At 40.9% G+C, this 21,245-nt stretch overlaps 2 protein-coding genes across 5 annotated transcripts in view; both read left to right on the plus strand.

Annotated features, from left to right (window-relative positions):
• LOC139998171 (uncharacterized) overlaps positions 1 to 20,186 on the plus strand; it is a 38,436-nt gene extending 18,250 nt beyond the window's left edge. Inside the window, exons 2-11 of one of the 2 annotated variants that reach the window (XM_072022517.1) lie at positions 6,087 to 6,315; positions 6,797 to 7,240; positions 8,214 to 9,489; positions 9,976 to 11,303; positions 12,126 to 12,994; positions 13,583 to 13,805; positions 14,315 to 14,414; positions 14,492 to 14,528; positions 17,090 to 17,205; positions 19,600 to 20,186. In XM_072022517.1, coding sequence (XP_071878618.1) covers positions 6,087 to 6,315; positions 6,797 to 7,240; positions 8,214 to 9,489; positions 9,976 to 11,303; positions 12,126 to 12,994; positions 13,583 to 13,805; positions 14,315 to 14,414; positions 14,492 to 14,528; positions 17,090 to 17,205; positions 19,600 to 19,780 — 4,803 coding nt within the window. In that variant the 3' untranslated portion in view covers positions 19,781 to 20,186. The remainder of the gene's footprint in view (positions 1 to 6,086; positions 6,316 to 6,796; positions 7,241 to 8,213; positions 9,490 to 9,975; positions 11,304 to 12,125; positions 12,995 to 13,582; positions 13,806 to 14,314; positions 14,415 to 14,491; positions 14,529 to 17,089; positions 17,206 to 19,599) is intronic. The other variant, XM_072022524.1, reaches the window with a different exon arrangement.
• The window catches only part of Fhos (Formin homology 2 domain containing), a 241,577-nt gene continuing 240,443 nt past the window's right edge, over positions 20,112 to 21,245 (plus strand). For 2 of the 3 annotated variants that reach the window (XM_072022637.1, XM_072022646.1), the window contains exon 1: positions 20,112 to 20,440. In XM_072022637.1, coding sequence (XP_071878738.1) covers positions 20,276 to 20,440 — 165 coding nt within the window. In that variant the 5' untranslated portion in view covers positions 20,112 to 20,275. The remainder of the gene's footprint in view (positions 20,441 to 21,245) is intronic. The other variant, XM_072022619.1, reaches the window with a different exon arrangement.

Genomic DNA, 21,245 nt, shown 5'->3' on the forward strand with positions numbered 1-21,245 from the left:
GGTAAGTAGTAAATAACACCTGGTAGTTAAACAAATTACGTAAATATTTCTGATGAATATTTATACCCGTTACTTTGTTCCACGGAATAATCAGGTGCAGTATATTCGCGGCTTTGACGCGAAGAAATACAAGCGATGAAATTGAATTCTCTTAATCAAATTATTTTCATTATAAAACGTTTAAATCAAAATTGTAATAGATATTACGATTAATACTATTCTAAATTTAAAAAATTCACGTACAGTCTGTAATAATAATTTATATATAATATATTTTATTTATATATATAATAATAATTTATTATTACAGACTGTACGTAAATTTTTCAGGAATAATTCCACCTCATTCGAAAATATCGTGTGAACGATAAAAATCGGTTTTACTGGCATTTACTCGTTCATTCTATCAAAAGCCACGAATGTTACGAATAGAGATAGAGTTAAGTTAATAGTTCTTGTCTTTTACTAGCGACAAGATGTATTATTATGTCAAGAAACAGTGTCTCGATTGGAGTAGATCCTCTGCTACCCGAACCTCCATTATTCCAGCACTCTATTATTCAAACACACTACTATTTGGAGATTCTATTAGTCGAACGTGGTTCCATATAAGTTGCGTTGCAATATAATACAACGTAATAGTAATATGTGCAAACTATTCGACATAAATTTTAATTGTGTCCATGATGCAATATAGTCGTTACAAAAATAAGCAACGATCGTAACGTGAGATTTTATGTTTTTAGAGATACGGTAACATCGATTTTTTAGTATCTGCGAAACTATTTCTACAGAATGTGTCAATCGCGTGTCACGTATGGACATCGGGATATTATCGCACAAGATGACACAAATCTGTACTAACTTCCTTTCCCATTTTTGTGCATGCAATTCACCCAACGTGATCGTTCGTAAAAGCAAATTATTACCAAACTCACGTAATCGATCAAGTTTATAAATCTTCAAATAATCTTCCCCTATCCAGCGTTTCCAGAATGCGTAAGGGGAAAAGACGATTCCAAAGGAAATCTAAAATTCCAAGAAATATTTCATCCCTCTGCAAAGACCAAACATTTTACATATAACATTGGACTGCACACCATTTGCAAGCTCTGCCAATCGATCCTTGTCGTATTAAACGAATCGTCTATCGATACGTGATTTTCCTTTAAACTGGCAACTTTAACCGGCAAATATTCAATTACACGAAACAAAAATCGGCCTTTGGCGGTAAAACGGCGCGTGAGAAACGATCGTTTCGCGGCCGTACAATTTATCTATCGATAAAGCGGGATCAAGGGTAGAAAGCTGGCGTGCAGGGTTTGAGTAGGGATGGCCAAGCTGTAAACAGCCATTTTTATGGACGATAAAGCAATATCGAAAGATTTCCCGGTCGAGCTGCTTTCAATTCGACCAACCCAATGGAAAGCTTTTCGCCACGCCGACGAAATATCGAGAAGGCTAAATTGACGGTAGGAAACCCTGGATTTCCGTCAAGGGAGAGAGACAGAACGTAGCTGCTCTGACGGATTAGCTGATGGACGGTGACTATCGATGGATCGTTTATCGATCTTGGACAAATTGGATGAGAACGATCTTGCCGCTCGATTTTCGTCGATTTTCCGTGCAAATTCTACGAACGCCATTCGTATCAATTTTCCACGTTTTACAACTTTCATCCACTTTCATTTTCTTTCGTTAAAAGCTTTTTTAGTCTTGCCCGGTATTTTTCATTTTTCCGCCTCAGTCCGTCGATCGTCTCAGTCTTTCGAAAAAAATCGTTCATTTGTAAAGAGATCTCGGATTATCATTCCTGTCACACCGAAACTCATCTACTTTTTCGTACGTTCTATCTTTCGGATTTTTCTCTATTCCGGTCGCTCCACATCGACCGTTCTCTATCACTTTTTCGTTTATTTTTCCCTTCTCGACGGAAATCCAACGAATTCCCAAGTAGTTCCCGGGGAATTTCCAGAAACCTCGTAAATGAAAATAGAGGCTTGTCGGGTGCGTAATGTGGCCCCACTCGGTTCTTTATCGTTTCTATGCTTCAAAGTTTCTGACAAGGACAAATCGTGTCGTCGTGGCCGGTGGCGCTTGAAATTTTTAGCATTGAGCGTGGTGTAGATATTAGCCGCGTATTTCGCCAATGTCCTCGAATATTTTCGGCATAGGAATCGATCTCTAAGCCTGTTTGACAGCAAAAGCTGTATTTCACGGTGATTTGCAAAAGTCAGCTGATTGGTGGTTGTCGATCATCTGCTTTGAGAAGACAAGGTTGAAATCAACTTTTCTATTATGGGACGAGGTTAAGAAATAGTAGGCGGATTAGGAAATGCGTGGATTTAAACGAAGCATGGTTACATAACTTGTATTGTCTTGCAATAAGAATACGATCAGATACAATAACGACCAATGAATCACTTCATAAATCATTTAATCGAAGATTAAGGATATGAATAATTCGCGTCTTATATTGTAATATCAAATGTAATTATTTATTATCTCTGACTATGCAATATCTGTTTAATCTGTAAATTATGACAGTATAGTGCACAATGGTTGCATATTTTTATTTCTCCTACGGGAATTATTATGATTTAGTTATAACATATTTAGACATCTAACCACATAATAAGAATATCTTTAATACTTTTGCAGTGTTGTCGTATCTGCTCTGAAAGAGCGTGCTTTCCACACAAATTGATCAATATTGCTTCGTTCTCTGTATACGTCGACATTTCTTCGTATTCGAGCATGAAAAAGAGAGATTTTACATTCCGTGCAATATATGTCCAAAAAGAATATTTATTACCTTCCAACTTCAAAGAATATTCCATTTGTATTTGCTCTCGTCAAAAATACGGAAACAACGGAAAATAGCGCATTTTCCAGAAAAAATCTGCTGAGCATTGCTAAGCATTAGAAAATTTATTACAACGAAGAATCCTTTGATAAGCCAATAATACTAATCTGTGAACCTAATAAAAAGCAGGAATTTAATCATCGCAGAAAGAGAAAGATCGCAAGTTTTTCGTGGAACAATCAGCTTTCGAAATTGTTATGTATCGTAAACATTCGTCGAGGGAGGAATAAGCATTACGAAAATAAATTTCCACAGTTGGCCGAGCACGTCGAAAAAATTTCATAAAAATTTCACCGTGTCCGGTGAAACAAGGTGGTCGCGATTTCTTGCTTTACCTCGCGATGGTCCAGTAAAACCACGGTAAAGCCGATAATGGACGTCGTAACAGGTTCTCGTTCGACTTCTTGGCAAACCTTTGCCTTCTGAATTTAGCCAAAGACCGTCGAGGCTGCTTGCCAAAATGTTTATGGTGACTTCTTGAACTAATATCGAAGTTCGGCAACGAGGCGCAGCTCCGGAACCGTACACGACCGGCATTTTAAGATACCTAATGAACTGCTGCCAGGTAAGAAATTGATGTTTCATCTTGCAAGGTTTGGTTAGTAATAAATATATATCGTAGGAATTTTGATACTGTGTTTTAAGAGGCTTTCATCTATTCATGAATAGATCTTGAAGCTCGTTCATTATCGATTCTAATTATTATCATAGAATAAAATGAAACAATTTCTGTATCGATATATTTGAAATTAAACAATTGTAAGATTAGCAGTGAATTTAAGATATGACTATGTTACATCAGAGATCAATTCCAGTATTATTTTGCAATAGCAAATCGAAGAAACACGAGGCTATAAAAAAAGATAAGTTATTGTATTTGAACTTAATTAATTGATATACGAATGCTATAATAAATACAGTGTTGTATAAATACTTTTTGTAGCCAGTGTACATCAGGTATCTAACGTTAACAGGAGAAATAATCGATAGTAGGTAATCATAGCTTCTTTTTCATAAACGAAACTTGGAATATTCGGTATTAGCAACAAGGGACCGCGAGCGAAAGAGCCGGAGACGCGATAATAAGGCAGATATGAACGAATCGAAAGGAGTTATCGTTTCCGGCCGTTTTCGACACTTCCGCTGAAAAGAATCGGTTTAGCGGTCTTAAGGAGCGTCCGTTGTAATTCCATTATCACTCCCCCCCGAATAGCATTAGCATAATAACGAACGGCACTTTTTAAAAGTTCGAGCACGAAGGCTCCCCTCACCCCTTTCTCATTCTCTTTCAGAGGGGATCTCATCTGAACGCGATAGCGCAAGATGTCGGAGCTTTAGAATGTAATTGAATTTAAATTGAAATTATGATCGCGCCGGTGGTATCGCGTAAGCTCGCTCGAGTCGAGGTTGCGCGGACTCTACGTAAACGCAAACTTGTAAACTGTATGAAAAATAAACGCCGGTCCATACCTGCGGTTTCGGACAAGGAATAATTAATTACGCGAACGAGTTTTAATTACGGAAATATCTACCAACGTTTAGAAGCTCCGTTCAACGACTTCTGCGCGTGGTTCGTTGGTTCGTCTAAAATCAACATTTTAAGAAACACGAACAATACGAGAATCATGTGGTGGAAAATTTATTTCTTTCAACTTCGCGAATGCAAAATGCTTCGTACATGCGACACACGTTACAGATAAGTAATCGCGAATCGATCTTCAACCACCATATGAATCTTGTTCAGAATAGTCACTGAACTCGAAGGACTTCGAGTCGTGTAATTTGAGTATCGTAGAAGCTTGAAAGATATGAGATATTTCCAGTTAAACAAACAGGTTTATATATGGTAAAAAGATTTCAACAACAGGTAGCGAGTCATTGTGACAATGAGTTTGCGAGTTCTTGAAACTATATTACTCGTTATTCTTTCTATTTATGAAACGATTATCGATATTTGCTATCAGCGTCAAACGAAGCCGTTGAAATTATTTGCCAAATTTTATACTTATTTCTATGACGTTCCCTTTGATAAATGAAGATGATTTGATAAACGAAGAATATGAAGCTATAAAAAATTTATCTTGGTTATGTTGTTCACAATTAGCTACGGTGCTTCGATCAGTATGTAGAATGATTCTGATTACTTTTGAAGAAGTAAGAATAACAGATTTGCGTTTAACCATTTGTATACAGAGTTTAAATGATAAAAAAAAGGTGCGTTTTTTGACTCACCCGTTATACGACAGAGAAACAGGAAGGTTATTCCTCCCAGTTAGGTCGGGCCATCTATTTCAAGCTTAGGGCAATTCGCCAAATTTATGTTAATTGTACGAATTTTCATTTCTAGACTTCGGCCATCCGTAGATGATGTATATTATCCTCGTTCGGCTTACTTAAAGATGTTCTTCCTCTGTAAGATGTTCTTTAGATATTCTGTAGATGTCCTTCATCAGATGTTTGGCTATTCACAAGCCAGAATGCAGTGTTTTTAATACCATTACTCATTCGAGGTAGACTTTACAGTCGTATTTCACTTGTTCAATTCTTTCGTTGTATCTATTCATATTCCGCGAAACACGATCTACATATTACGATTGTCATTCAAATCTTTACGACCGCGTCTCGCGTTTATTCTATAAGCTTTTCATGCTTACATTTTTCAATAACTATATCTAATATCTATATCTTTCTACCATTTACTTCCAGTGTCTACATTTATTTGTATCTTACGAAATGTAAATCTTGCAATTAAAGAAAAAATTACCGCTACAAGATAAACTGCCCTTTTTCCTTTTCCTAAAAAAAGAATCGCACATGTTACGCACGTCGCTCCATTGTCATTCACAATACTTCACTGCTCACCAGTCGCGTAATCGATGGCACGCAGTTCAGCAATAAAACGCACGGTGACACGCGATTCTATCGCGGCGACGTACGGCGACGCATAAATCTGTCGTGAAAAAAGAAATCGAGCCGTTTGCCGGCCAATCTCGATCGGTAATTTTACTTCGCAAGCGGCACGAAGTTTCGCCGTAGTCCGATTGTTCCCCGGCTCGTGGAACAGTCGATCGAACCGGCGACGTTTCAAGCATTCGGCCCGCTTTTTCATCGCCTTCGATCGATCGTCGCCGTCGTTGTTGTCGCTCGTATAACGGTGCCGTGGATAAATGCAACGAGATCACGAGCATTCACAGAGAACTGAACGATTCACGGTTTCCAGGGTGACACTGGCGCCTACCGACCCAGAGGCAATGTTGGCATCGCCGCAGGTACATTTGGAAGAACGACCGCGTCGACTGGGAGCGGTCTTCCGGGTTGCAGGAACAGCTACTCGTCGTCCATCGGTTCCGGTTCTAGCCGAGTGCACGGCAAGGAGAGGGTTTCTGGCTTCGGAAACGCGTTCCTAAAGAAAGACAAGTCCGAGGAAAAACCTACCTTTAAGTATTCCAGTAAGTTGCTTTGGATATGCTCATTATGATGTGTACGGTCTTCGTTTTATCGTTTCAGGTTCTTCGCGTTTGTTGGTCATTATTATGGTATTTGAGAGAGCGATTTTAGTATCGTTGCTAATATACTTTTTCTTTATTCTACTATGAATAATAAATAAAATAAATCTGCGTAACTTTCCATAGACATTTTATAGATTTACGACGGTAGTTTCCCGACGATTCGAGTAATCTTTTTTGTAAAATATTTAACTATAATATATATTCGTCTGATGCTTCCTGCGTTTATATATAACACACGAATAGAAACTTGTTTATGTCCTTATATTATGCACGTATTTTTTCATATATGTACTTTCATTTTAATTTTTTTCTTTTCTTTTTGTATAGGTTTCGTATTTCAGTCACCGATATTTCGCGTGTTAAATAATTGAATAAAGAAAAGTTAGAAAAAAAAAAGAATCACAGGTCGATGGTTTTTCAGCTAACAAGGACGCGGACAAAAACAGACTACACCCCAGTAGGTCGTCGACGGAGGATGTAGGGGCGAAAAGTCCATTATCGAGCAGCAGATCTTCTCTGTTCGAGAAGTACTCGTTTCCAGCTACTAAAGCTTCAGAGAGGCCCGCCTCCGTTTTGGACAGATATAACCGTGCCACTTCCCGCGAGAAGAGCAGAGAGCCAGACGGAGTATCGCGATACGGATCCAACACGTATCCCGGATCGAGCTTGGCTCGAACTTATGGAAACGAAAGTAGAATCGAGAAGAAAGAGAGGTCCGATCATCCGCCGGTATCCTACCGTGGATTACGGCCGAACTCTGGGAGAAGTTCACGCGAACCTAGCCCGGAAGTCAACGTCGGAAAATCGAACTCCTTCAGAATGTATTCGAGAGCCCCATCCTACGGTCGATCCAGTGCCACTTCTAGTGAGTGAATTTCCTCTTTTTTTCCCTTACATTTTGTTAGAAATTGGATTTTATTATTCAAGTTGGAAATGGAAAAAGAATGAGTTTCAGAGAAAGTTCTATGGCGGAATATTCTTGGTTTTCATATAAATTTTATTATTATTACGATGATATTATTCTCTGTGCTTACAACAAGCAAATACAGAAACGTTAGTTACAGGTGAATGACCTAAGAAGAGAACGTGAAATATTTTCGAAACCGTTAATTATATCGAAAAATGGTTCGGACAAGAGTCGAACGATTTCAAACAGAACATTGTATGGTATAAGTAACAGTTTTGATATTTCCAGTCTTAGGTGACTCTTCCTGTATACATATACATATAATGCTATTGTATGATAAAATATATGAGTACATATACAGTGCTATCATACGAAAACCATATTGATGCTCGGTGATTGTTCGAATCCTTGTCTTATAACGTCGAAATCAGAAAATTCATATTACGAGAACGGGGTGTCATTTAAATTCATTTTTTCCGCAGTTCTATCGTCTTTTAATCGTCGAACAACGTTCGTTTACGCGAATTCTAAATTTATAGACCTACGATATTGGCAGAGACACGACAAGAATCGGTAAGTAGCAGTTCTTGTCATGCTCTGGAGAATTGTAAAACGGAATGAGAAGCTTTTTACGCGATATTTATAGCTATAGATTTTTGCATTTGAAAGCAATGTATCTCGCGAGAAATGGAACTGATTTGTTCAAAATTAATTTTCCGTTCAAAATCGTAACGAAGAATAAGCTATGTCGTCATATTTAAAGTCTCTATTTTTATCCTAATTATTTAGAATCGAGCATTGCAATTAAAACAGTTAATTTTAAATATGAAAAAGATCACGATCGCTCTTATATATGTATTAGTAAAGTTACCAGTTAAGAAAAATATATTTTGCTCAACGAACGATTCTCAACGTACGAAAACATTTGCAGGTGCCTCCGAATCGAGCTCGGCGCCAATCTCCTCGAGATTCGGCTCGACAGCTGGTAGCAGGTTCCTTTCATCGAGAAGCAGCAACGACCGAATACCGGCAGCCATAAGCTACTCCGGATCGGACAGGTTCCGAACTTCAGGCAGTAAGCCTATGCCGGCAAATTTAAAGGACGAAGACACCGTTAAATCCAACGTGGAAAGGAACGCGAGTCAAGAAAAACGTTCCACTCCTGTTAAATCGGAAGAATTAAAAGTCGACAACAGACTTCAGGACAATGAGACCGTTACAATGGTTACGAGAGGTACGTCGCCCAGTCTACCGGCTTCTTCGTCCTTTGTGAGGAGCAGAAGAGCCGACATAGGCATCGCGAATCAAAGGGAAGTCGCGCGAGTTCGAAAGAAAACGGAGACGAAGAATCAAGAAGTTCAGAGCGAAAGGCTCGAGGATGCTTCGAGATTTTCGCGATTTGGAGGCGGTGGACGAATCTCGGGGACTCCGTGGTCAACGTATTTGGACAAATTTTCCTCGAATTCGAGCGGAAGTGGCGTGTACGCCAGAGGCTTTAACGGAGGTGCGACCAACTCCAGAGTAAATAGCTTCGCGTTCTCGAGATCGAACGACGCTTCCAGAAACGATTCGACTTCAAAATTATCGCCTAGTTCTAGTCAAGAAATCCACGGCAATAGGAACCAAAATGAACAGAATACTAAAGCGTTCGGCGGTTTAGGTTTCGCGGTCACGAAAACGGATTCGAAAGCGTCTACGGGTAACGATCCAAGCAATTCCAATCAGACGGAGGTTAAAGCGCACAATGGCGAGGTTCGTCCATGTAGCGTCGGCAAGATCGAAGTGAAAACCAGTCGTTTAGCGAATCCTTCGGTTCTAAAGAGAGACAACTCACCGCATCAGCCTGGTGTTGTCAAGTCGCCAGATTCCCGCGAAAATACTTCGAAGAGCGAAGAACAGCAAAGTAGTAGAGAAAGTTCGACGTCGAAGAGCGAGGATAGCAGCCAGAGAAGGCCATCGATACCGAGATTAGGTCGTATCGCAATGAAGAACGAAGGCAAGGTTACGAAATCGTCATCGAGTTCGTCGACTAAGTCCGATGGATTGCGGGAAAGAAGGAGCTCGACACCTAAATCTGACACTAGCTCGTTATCGAAACTAGATGAATCTTCTAGTAGGATAGTCGAGGGCCACTGCCAGGGACAGAGCAAAGAAGTCTCCGCGTCTAAAAGCGATAGTGTTTCTTCTACGAAAGATTCTTTCCAAAGGTAGTTGTCTAATTTTTCAAACGATTACAGTAGAACACAACATTTTTACAATACGTAACTTCGTTTCGAAATATTTTCAATTTTTGATATCGCTGATATGTTTCGATATTGTCAAATAAATAGCAGGAAAGTGAAAAAGTTTTCTCGAAATATTTTGTATTCTTAATGTCAACGAAAATAGTTCATAGAGTTTCGCGTTTGAGCGAGGATGCCAAAATTAATTGGTCATTCAAGATATTTCTCTAATATTATGTATAGATTTATTTCTCGATATTACCGTACACAATTGAGGCAAATTTCCACGGAAAAGCAGCATCAACGTAACGATATAAGAAGCCAAACGACGTAGAAGATTTATTTTTGTTGACTTTAGGCGACCAAATCTTGCACAAATCAATTCTGCTTCTTTGATTCCTCTCCGTTACATCTAAAAATACACTGTTTCCACTTTCTGAAACGCTTCTTCTTATTTTTCCGATTAAATAGCAATTCGTCCCAAAGCCGATCCACAACACCCCAGTCGCGAAGCGGTTCTACGAAAAATCTCTCCCGCCAAATGACACGGACCGATTCGTCGGAAGGATCCGCTGTAAATGTGCCAATTGGCAGATCGAAATCGACGTCAGCCAGTTCGGTGACGAGTCAGGGTGCAAAAATAAAGGCGACGCCGCCACCATCGCCAGGGAAATCTTCAGCGTCGACCGTCTCTTCAGTGAATCTGAGGCAGGGCGGATCACCGGATGCTCGTGGCAAACCACCTGTACCGAAGAGCGATGCCACATCGGCGTCCGCATCCAAGAGCATCGTGCCAGTTAAGTACGTGAACAAGGATTTTCGAAAGTCGACGTTAAACATGGAGAATGGCGACCCGTCGCAATCTAAGTACAGCAGAAAGAAGAAGAATCAACGAAGCATGTCCGTCAGCTCTCAAGATTCGCAGTCCGAACCGAACTCCGAACCGAATATCCATCGTCCAGCTGTCCCCTCGGAATCGAGCTCGAGTTCCGTGAAATCGAATAGATCAAGGCTGAGAATGCCATCGTCCGGTACGTCGTCGAAGAGCATCGGTAGGAAAAGCGAGTCGACTAGTTCGTCGAGGCCGGAAAATTCGAGGAGCAGCTCGAAATCCCCTTCCGGGAAGAGAAGCAAGCAAGACGGAAGCACGAGTTCCAGCGGCGTTAGCGAGTCGAATTCTTCGAATTCGTCGAGCAGCGAGGAGGAAGACGATAATAAACAGGCAAGACCAGGATCGAGACGTCGTAAGAGGAGAACGTCGAAATCTCCTTTCTGCGAGAAAAAAGGGAAGATAAGCGCCGGGTCATCGAGGACGAGCGTTTTGGCGTCATCCACCGACGAAATGTCTTTGACGATGGACAAACCACCCAGACCGCCGTCTAGTCCAAGATCGAAAAGCGATCGTTCGGGGAAAACGGAGGAGGCTAAATCATTCCTGATGAGGGCCCTCGCACCAGTGACGAATCTTTTCAAGAATAAGCATCAAGATTCCAGCGAGTCGGGTAAATCAGGTGGTTGGCTGGATTCCAACGAGGAGAGCACGGACGCGAAGAAGTCAGAGCAGAACGGTACGATCGCTTTATCGAAGAGTCTATCGAAGAGCTTCAGTTTCACGAACTCGGAGAAGAACGACGACAAGAGACATTCTAGCGTGAGGATCAGGCGAAATTTTTCCGGGGAGCAGCCGTGGTGGATGGATCCGAACTCCGACAATGTTCCTGAAGGCGTCGAAACGGGAAGCGTGTGCAACGAAGATATCAGTCAAGAAACGACCGTCAGTAGTACCTTACCTGACGATGGTAAGTCAGCGTTTCTAACTTTTACATCTGAAATAAATTTTCGGTTAAATGTAGTTTTTTATTTTGATACACGTAAACGAGGGATTTGGTTTGAGAAATTGGATGGAAACTATATTTATCTGACATATAGTGTTTACGTGCTTATGGATACTATTTCAAAGCTTATGAGAAAGAGCTTTCAGAATGTAATATATTATTACGATTTCCAAAAAAAAAAAAAAAAAAAAAAAAAAAAGAGGTGCGGTTCATTCGAAACTTCGTTTAAACGTTCGTTTTTAACTTCCGTTGCAAGTTTAAAGATTTTATAAATGTTACAAGCGAATAAAGAAAGATAACATACATTTTTTAAAGTTTCCTTTTCACCTCAGATCGTATCGGAAAAGCCACTAAGAAACCGCGTTCATAATTCGCAAGGGAAAAATATAATTATATTAAAATATAATAAGTCTATTTCTGTTGAATTGCCTACTTTTATGTTGCTTAGTTATTAAACCAAATCTATTAATATATCAAATAGTTATTAAATAGCTAAAGAAATGCAAAATCAAATACAGAGACGTGGAATTGGTGGACAACAAATTGAATTTTTAAGTTGATCCTTTACAAAAGAGAAGACATAACTTATTGTTTCTACCTTAGAAGCATTATATATTTTCGCAAACGTCGTAGATTACCAATGATTCGCGTACTCTAAAACAACTTAATTACCTCCCCGTAAATCATTTTTAAACATACAATTCGTTCTTCTCAGCTTCGCAAGCAGAAACACAGGTTAGTGCGATTCGCGTAGATAAACCACTTCCCCTAATTGTATGTTCGCAGGCAAATTTAAATACAAAGTGTGGAGACAAGAATCGGAGGAACGAGCTTGGTGGTTAGATTCAAACGACAGCGCGGCCTCGGAAGATGCGAGGAAACAGTCGACAACGATTTTAAGACAAGAATCGGGAGAGAAGGCTTGGTGGCTAGATTCCAATGATAACGTTCCGTCGGAAGAAACTCAGAGACAATCTTCCGCAACAGTTTTGAAGCACGATTCGGGAGATAGGGGTCGTTGGTTAGACGGAAATGACAGCGTTCTTTCGGATGAAGCCAAAAAACTGTCGCGACCGACGATATGGAGACAAGAATCGGGGGAAAGGGCTTGGTGGTTGGATGCAAACGATAATGTTCCGTCGGAGGAATCGAAGAAACAATCGTCTATGACGTCTCCTGTTTCGAAACGAGAGTCGAGTCGTTCCAGTACTCGATCCAACGAACGAAGAAATCGACTCAGGCACCAACAATCCGGCGAACAAGCATGGTGGATGAACGACAATCCAGAGAACGTACCTGAAGGAGTCGAAGTCATTCCTGTCGCTACAACGCCCACGCAAAAAAATAATAGCTACAATGATGAAGTGGACGACAGTCAACCGTACAACAGAAGTATAAATAAAGTCAGGCACATCGAGTCTGGTGAGAAACCATGGTGGATGGATAGCTCGTCAAACGTTCCTGACGGTGTCGTTAAGATTCCTATGGAAACGTCGAACAGCACCTCCGATTCCTCCGAATCGTTCGAGAAAATCGATATTGGCGTTAACCCTGAACCTGAGATATACGCGAAGAGAAACCTTTCTAGATTCCCTATCGAATTTCCGCCACCACCGCCCGATGAGCCGCTTGGGGATCGCGCCAGTCCTGAAGGGGTAAACTGATCATATATCGTGTATTATTCATTTAACGGTCCCCCAACTGACGATGCTATAGATATAGAACTCGATAATACGCTACGTCGTAAATCTTTAACGTTGCGTGCCTTACATCGATGAGACAATAAAGTCTTTAACTTAATTTATCCCTTGATTAAGAAATCGAGTGGCTTCCGTGAGAGGCTCTAAAAAGGATAATGTGTGAAAATTGTTCTTACATTGTTCCGTCTTTAGGATATGCGCATTAAATTATCGTGTGAATTTCTTCCGTCTAATGTAATATTGTATACATTCGTAAATAATCTTTTCCTTTCCTTTCTTTATATATACTTTAATGTTAAGTATCTTGTTAATTATAATTGCTAATATTCTCGCCAACATTTTTCAAAAGACGAACACTTAAAATCACGATCGAAGCCACCGATAATATACCAATTTCCTAAATTCGCTTCAACGGTAACTTTGAGCGCATTTCAACTAAAGTAAAATCAAATTATCGAACAAAATAGCTGGAAAATATTCGATTACCATCCATGAATTAAACGTTACTTTATTTTATTTCAAGTAAGCCTATGAATTTTGCAGGTGGAAAATCCTCCAGATCCTCCTGACAACTATTGCGGACGCGATTCGCCTTACGATAATGTTCAGTCGACACCCCGAAGATCGTCGCCAAGGAAACGACCTTCCACGTTACCGTTGTTCATCGGCCAACACACCAATATCGACGATTTATTGGGCGACGCGACTACCTTGTGTCCAAGCCCTGTCTTGTCTCGAATTCGTAAACGCGAACGCATCGGCGAGGGTGAGTTCTGAATGAACGTAACACGATTTAGGTTCGATCGTAGACGTATGCGAGCGACTGTTATTTGAATTACCGATTGTGTGCCGTATACGGTCGGTATAGAGTTTAGAGCAGTTTGAGACTAGGGTTGTTAACGAGAGAACGTTGTCCCTTTGAAGAGAAGCAATAGCATCCATCCTTTAGGGAATTGCGGTAAGCTCGATGGATGGGTGCTGAATCGTGGATAAGCTCGTGCACACAGATACGTATACTATTTAAAGGGCAGCTGATAGGATTAGAGAGTAGTTGTTACGAACACATTCGGGTGATTGTAATTCCCCTGCTGAAAGAAATTTGGGTTAGCGAGTAGCCAACCGTAACTGGAGGTCGTTCGTAATTGTCAGGGATATTGAAGAAGATAGTTTCAGATCTGTCTTGTAGAAGCGAATTGCAATGTTCGTGAAATATCGGCGTACAAAGTACGACGAATGGTAGATATATTTGATTGATTTGATTCCTTGTCTGTGTAGATTCGGCAGAAGAGAGTTCAGAATGCGAAGAGATCGACGCCACCCAAGTGATCATCCACGACAGCACTCCGCAGACACCGGTGATACAACGACGACATCGGTACGTTTCATGTCGATAATCGAACGTGAATTCCGAAACACGTGGATGCTTGATTGTAATTAAGCAATTTTCTTCAGGGACAACGAGAGACCTCAACCCGACGGCTACATTCCGGTAAGTTTTTCTAACAATTTTGTTTCTCTTTCGCTTTGTCAACATTACGACGTCAAATTAGAGGTGACGCTGTACCATCGAGCAAACATGGTATTCTTTCATTTACTTTTCTTCGTTTCAACCATTTCTCTTATCGCGAATTCTTTGGAAAGTTTGAAAAGCGTGCAGGACAATACGGTATACTCTATACTGTTTGAAGTTTCATCACTTTGCCGTTCCACGCGAAAGAACGGAAGGGAACGCGAAACAAGCAACAAAACTTCCGTTTCTTCGTTTCTTCTGTAGCTTTCCAACGAGACGCGGTTCTTCGCGCTCGCTATTCGCGTGCAATTCTTTTCATCCTGATCAGTAGCTGAAGGAAAGTAGTGTGTAGGTGGCCGTGGATAGGAGGACGAGTACTCGAAAAAGCCAGACAAACAAAGACGAGAAGAGGGTAGACGACATCCCGGAGGAGTGTTAGTGCGCGCGACATTATTGTTTCTCATGAGGGATGTGCGAAAAGAGACCCTCCTTTACTCCAGACTCCCTTTCCTTTCCCTTTTTTTTCTTCCGTTTTGCACGTAAAGTGCTAACAACAAAGAGGTCTTCTGGAATCACTTCCCCTTTGCTCGCAACTTTCCTCGGTCGTCTGGGAACAGACCAAATTCTCAATTACGTAGTGGTAATTTGCAAAATTCCGTGAAAGTTTATAAACTATTTTAAATGCTATTCGAAAAATAATCAGCCTCAAATAATATATAATAATCGGAAAAATAATCTACTTACTTTAAATTATACGCAGACTTTATATAGTTTCTATGCCAAAACCATTGACGTAAAATTCTAAAACTATGGATTAAAGAAAAGAATTAACTTACAACAACAACGAGAACGAGAAATCTTTTGTCCTCTCGTTTCTCAGTCGACGAGTCACTCATATTTTCCCGGAGCACTATAGAGTTTTATCGCAACGGTGGCACCCTCTAGCACGAGCTACCTCCCATCACGTTTCTATAGGTCCAGCAGCCCCTTTTGTGAGCTTGTCACCCTCGTGGGGTTTCGTAGTAGCGGGACAACAATGAGCACAGCCGCACTTACGGTTACGCTCTACGTGCTGCGCCAGCTGATTATTTTTTCACCGCACAATTACCAGCCCTGCCGTTTCATTTGGTTTCTCTGTACCCACGCAAACCTCTGTCTCTCTTTCTCTCGTGAAAAACTCCATCCTTGAAAACAACGAATCGCCGGGTGGACCCATGTTCCCTGACTATCTTTGCGGAAAATCGAAAAGAGAGAGGAAAAGAGTAAGATAAGTACAGCTTAAATGGGCTCCATAGAATACGGGTCAGTCTGACCGGCTGGATAAAGTTTGTTCGACGATAATATTGTCAGTTTTTGGCTGTTTGGGTTAGAAAGTAACGGGCTCGTTTGCGATATGGACGTGCGTTTCTCGGTTTGTTCAGCGCGTCTTAAATGGAACGAAAACGCCGTCTGTTTTCTAATTCTTTTCCTTATCCGCAAATCCGCGATTTTCCTTGCAAAATTTAGCTACTCTGTGGTTACTTCTCCTTTTCGACCCGTACACGAACTGACCGAACTGGCAGAAGTAATTCTACGCGGAAAGAATGTCCACGAGCTTTTGTCAACTGAAGAGCTCATAAGAAAAACGATTTAGGTCCGTGCTTGTTTTTCTTCAAGAAATCAGGAAACGATCTAGTATTGTTATTTTCAATTTTTTAAAACAATATATTCATTATGTTAGGTAATTTTTGCTCTATTCTTGTCGTAGTTATATTGCAAAAGAATTATATTTAAATAAATTACGGAGTTCTGATTTTTTTGTATGAAATACTTTGAAATTACGCGGATCGCTTATAATCAAATGTTTTTGTGCAATAACTGAAACGGCAATCATATAAAGTGCGATTAAAGACAAAACATTAAAACATTAAGAACCTTGAAATAAATTTATCGATTACTGTATTTTTTCTTGCTTCTAATAATATTATTGGAACATCTCCAAGTACCGATAAATTAATGTAATACTGACTTTAATCTGCAATTATCTCGAAATTTAGATGTGTGAACGTTTGTTACAAAACATCTAGCACGAATGAGGTATTACTCTATGTATACGTGTATCTAAATTAAACATTACATCAGCGAAATAATGAATCATCGGTTGGTTCATTAAAAAGTAAGATATAAAAGATCATCGTTTAAATTGCTTCCGTACGACGATGATGAATTAATCTTTAACAAAAAAATCAATTAATAATAACGATTTGTTAACGTATATCTAAAATTACTCTGTCAATGATAAAAAAAAAAAAAAAAACGTAATCATCTACACATAAACAATAAGTGAACAAATCGTCTTTCAAACATTTTGTATACTTTCACCTTCTGAGAAACGCACATAAATATTCCTGGCTAATCGATATTTACACAATTCATAACAGGAGATTAATTGAAATTATCACACCAAATCATTATAGGTACATAATTTCATTTATGCAACAGCGGTAAACAGCAATTTTGGTAATAAAGACAGCAAATATTGTCTTACGGCATCGTTCCAGGGTGTCCTTTGTAGCCGGGACGGAATAGGGAGGGGGTTGACCGCACGGCGGCGCCACTGTCGCCTTAGTGGCGACAGGTGTCCGTGGCGTTCAGTGTCGCGGCGGCCGCTCGCGAGGTAAGATACATTGTTGATTGTGTATTTTTCTCTCATTTTCTCTCTTATCCAGTTTTATGATTCCGCGTTATTTTCGTTCACGTATCGTCGATTAATGTGTGTATTTTGACGAGTGTCGTACGCGATCACGGATCAAGGTGACGCGCGTTTCCGTGCGCGGGAAGCGCGCGTGTCGTTCGCGCTCACTCGAGCTGAGTTTTTGTCGCGCAGACTCCGGTTCGACAGTTCGTTTACTGTATATATCGTTGTTCTCCTCCCGGCTTCTGGTCCAGACACTGCTCCAAAAATCGAACATCAACGGCTGGCCGTTACGATCGAGCGATGTCGTTCGATAACTGACCAGTCAGTGCCACAGGTAACGTGAAATTTGTTCTATCAATTCGACGTACGTTTGAAAGTGACATTGAAGGAGCTGTCAATTTATTACGAATACCATACGATGATAGCATAAATGAAACTTCTTCGTGAGTCACAAGGGCACTCCAATCGATACTTCTCTGGAATGTCTCGACTAGTTTGGATGGGTTACCGCTGCTACCGGGGCGTGTTATTTATTTTGGAGGTTAGGTTAGTTATGTAGTCTTTAACCACAGGTCCGGTTTACGAAGTTCTGTCGATTTTTTTGTCTGGATCTAACGTGTACGATTGTCAGTTAATTGTCGTAGTTCGTAAACGCGAGAAACGTACAAATTTTTTGATACGATTTTCGGGGATTTTCGCATGATTCGTTTTAACGATCATATTGTATAAGTTTACCGACCGTTTTAAGTTTCACGTTTGTACGTTATAAATCTATTGCGTTGAATTTTTTCTCGCATTATTATGAAAGTAGTCGAATCAAGCTGAAATTGTTTACCGTTTCGAATGCTTTCTGGAAACAGTCCGAGTTCCACTGCCGTTCCAGGAATCCTGTCAAAAGAGAATTTGTATTTCTAACGAAAAGTCGACTCGCATATAAAATAGACAGAGAAAGCAACGCCGGGTCGGTGAAATTCCTTTGATAGCGGCATACCGGCGAGCATACCGAAAAGTTGGCACCGGCCGTGGAACGGTCGAGTTTGTCGCCGGGTCCGCGCGAAAACATCGGTCCATCGTGGATTTGTTGATGCAGACGAGTTTGGAAATCCTCTTAAGCACGATCTTACGTTACGATCGCATCTTGATCGTGAATCTTTCGTCGACTACAGGCACGATTACATTCGTGGCATGGCGCAGACTCGTTTTCCCTTCTATCTTCCTCCCCCGCGTTTCTCTTCTCCCTTCTCGCCATTTTCTTTCTCTCTTTCTCTTCCCCTCTGTCGTCCTCCATCTCTCTCTTTCCCTAACTACTATCTTTCTTTCTCGCTTATTCGGTATTTCTCTCTCTTTATTCTCCATCTCTCTCCTTTTTTTCTGTCCTGTGAGCACCATCGAGCCGGTTCGCAGAAGAGCTAGCCCATGCAACGGGTAAGAACAATGCGAATAAGAGAGGATGACAAGACTGGTTGGCATGCGTGGATAATTGACACTTCGTAAATTCGTTCCGGACGAACGTCGATTTTCTCGCGATTCCTCCTCGAATTGAATATCGGTGTGAAACGTAAAGACGAAAACGTGAGAATCGATGTCGTTTGATCCATTTTCGTGACACGAACGAATCGGCGGGGCACGGTATTGCGATTCACCGGACACCGTGTAGAAATTTCGCGTCATGCGCGGAGCGTGGAAGATCGATGTTTTTGTATAATACTTCTCGCGCGCGAGATAGGTACGACGCGACGAATCTTATATGTTCGTATGCGCAGATGTTTTGAATTGTGTATATAGAAAATCCGGGGGAATTAGCGTGTTTCGTAAATATTTCCGTAGATTTTGTTTGTCAACACTGTTCTCTGTTATAGCGAAGAAAATACGTATGATTTATTAATTTTGATGGATATCGGAATTTTATGGGATAATTTGGTTCATTGTGTCGTGAAGTAAGGTTGAAGAACGCACGGTATGTCAGAGCGTTCGTAACCTTGAAGGTAAATGAAAATTACCTCTTCCGATCATTCCACTTTCGGCCGACAAGCCGACAGACGAGTGAAAGGAAAATCTAAAGGTCATCGACCGTATGAAAACGGCGCGGTTTCTTATTCACCTGGTCACCGGAGTCAAAGGTTGTTACAGTTTCTACATTGTCACTTTTGCACGTACGAACCGTAAACGTCGAATACGATTTGTTGAGTTTATTTTTTATTATTTCATAACACGTTCTTGAATATGTATTTTTACAAAGAAACTTTAAGAAACTATGTAACTAAAAAAAAAAAAAAAAAGAAGGAAGATATAAAACTATTTATATTTTCCTTGATGATATTTCCATCGCAATGTCAATGATATTCACGTTACCATTAAAAACCCAATTTCCAGATACACACTACAAACCGATCGATCGATGGAAGAGCGCGAAAAGCTGCAGAGACAAAATAGCGGCACTTTTTCCTCCGTCACGAATCTCCATCGTCGCTCAGACAAAAATAAATCGGCAGCTTTCCACGGTCGCTCGCGGTGTGCCTCTCTTTTTCTCTCTTTCTCTCTCCTGTTCTCATAAAACAAACTCACGAACGGATGAGAAGTGGTCGGAGTAGAGAAAGAGAATATCGGTTCACCGCGATCAAGGTATTCACGTGAGCCTCTGTTTCGTCGTCGAGCCGGTAGACGCGAATGGAACGTGAGGAGGAAGAAAGAGATACAGGGAAAAAGGAACAGAGGGCTGGCGTGAACGGTGGAGACAGCGCGTTAGAGAAAGAAGGAACGAGAGCAAGGTTCGTTTTCTCGGTTGGTTGTAGCCGGCGACTCGAATGAAAATAAATCGGCGGTACGACGAACTGGTTCGTGCGTTCGCGTAAAGCGGTCGTGCGGTCCGGTAAAACAGAGACAGAAGGAAAGAGAAAGAAAAGACGCGTATAGAGTGCGAGTGAGAAGGAAGGAAAAGGACTCTCGCGACGCGAAACAAGCCTGTGTGTTGCCTTCTTTGGATCGTGGAAAAAAAGACCCTATCGGACAACAATCGGCCGTTACGGTCAAGATACAGAGGGCCCGCGAGATGTCTCTGACGTGCCGAGTGCAGTATCTGAATGACGTCGATCCGTTTGCCTATGCGAGCTCCTATCCGGAGCCACCTAGGCCGCCTGTGCACACCTTCAGCGCGACCTTGCCACTAATTAACCAGCTCGCAGCGGTGCATCGACTTCTACGGGCGCCTCATAGGGTGAGTTCATCTTTCTCGCTCTGCAACGACAGCGTTCCTCTTAATTCATCGTTTATCGAGAGATCGAGAGCGAGGGCGAATTAATGCTCCATCAAGCGGCCCGCGGCGCCGCCATGCGGTATCTATCGCGAAAGTATAATTCATAGGATTTTTTGCGCGCCGCTAACGATGTACTTGATTGCTTAAAAACCAACACTTTTCATTTGCCCTTTTTCTTTTTTTTTTTTTTTCTTTTCTTTTTCACTCTTTTTTCCCCCTCTTTTAGTTTAATGGTTCGAAGTCTCTTACACGACTATGCTTGCGTTAGATGTTAGACTCAAGCGAGGGGAATTCAACGACCTGCGTAGGTCGGTTAGAACGAACGATGGCAGATCCGGATTCGAGTGCCACTGCTGTGGAAATTTATCAAAAGCGTTGTTCAAATTCCGATGATTCCATAAGGATTGGTATTTTATTTTCGATATATTATACGCAGAGTTCTTCGTTCGAACGACACTGTCACTTGATAACATATTTGATATTTTAAAAGATGCAACATAGTAAAATTAATTAATTATTCGATTCTCTTTTGTCGAACTGTAAAACGACAACGTTGTCTGTTCCAAACATAAACATTCTGTTAAACGACAAATAGCGTACTGAGAATACATTATCACTACGTATAAGTGTTAAATTACTATGGTATAAAATGACCACGAACGCAAGCTTTTGATAAAGTCCATTCACAGCTATTAAAGCGTCTTACAAAGAAATCGTCGAGCATGTTCGTCATCTATCGCTTACGTTCGCCTCGATAAACGACGTA

Source organism: Bombus fervidus, chromosome 1, assembly GCF_041682495.2.
Source record: "Bombus fervidus isolate BK054 chromosome 1, iyBomFerv1, whole genome shotgun sequence".
NCBI lineage: Eukaryota > Metazoa > Arthropoda > Insecta > Hymenoptera > Apidae > Bombus > Bombus fervidus.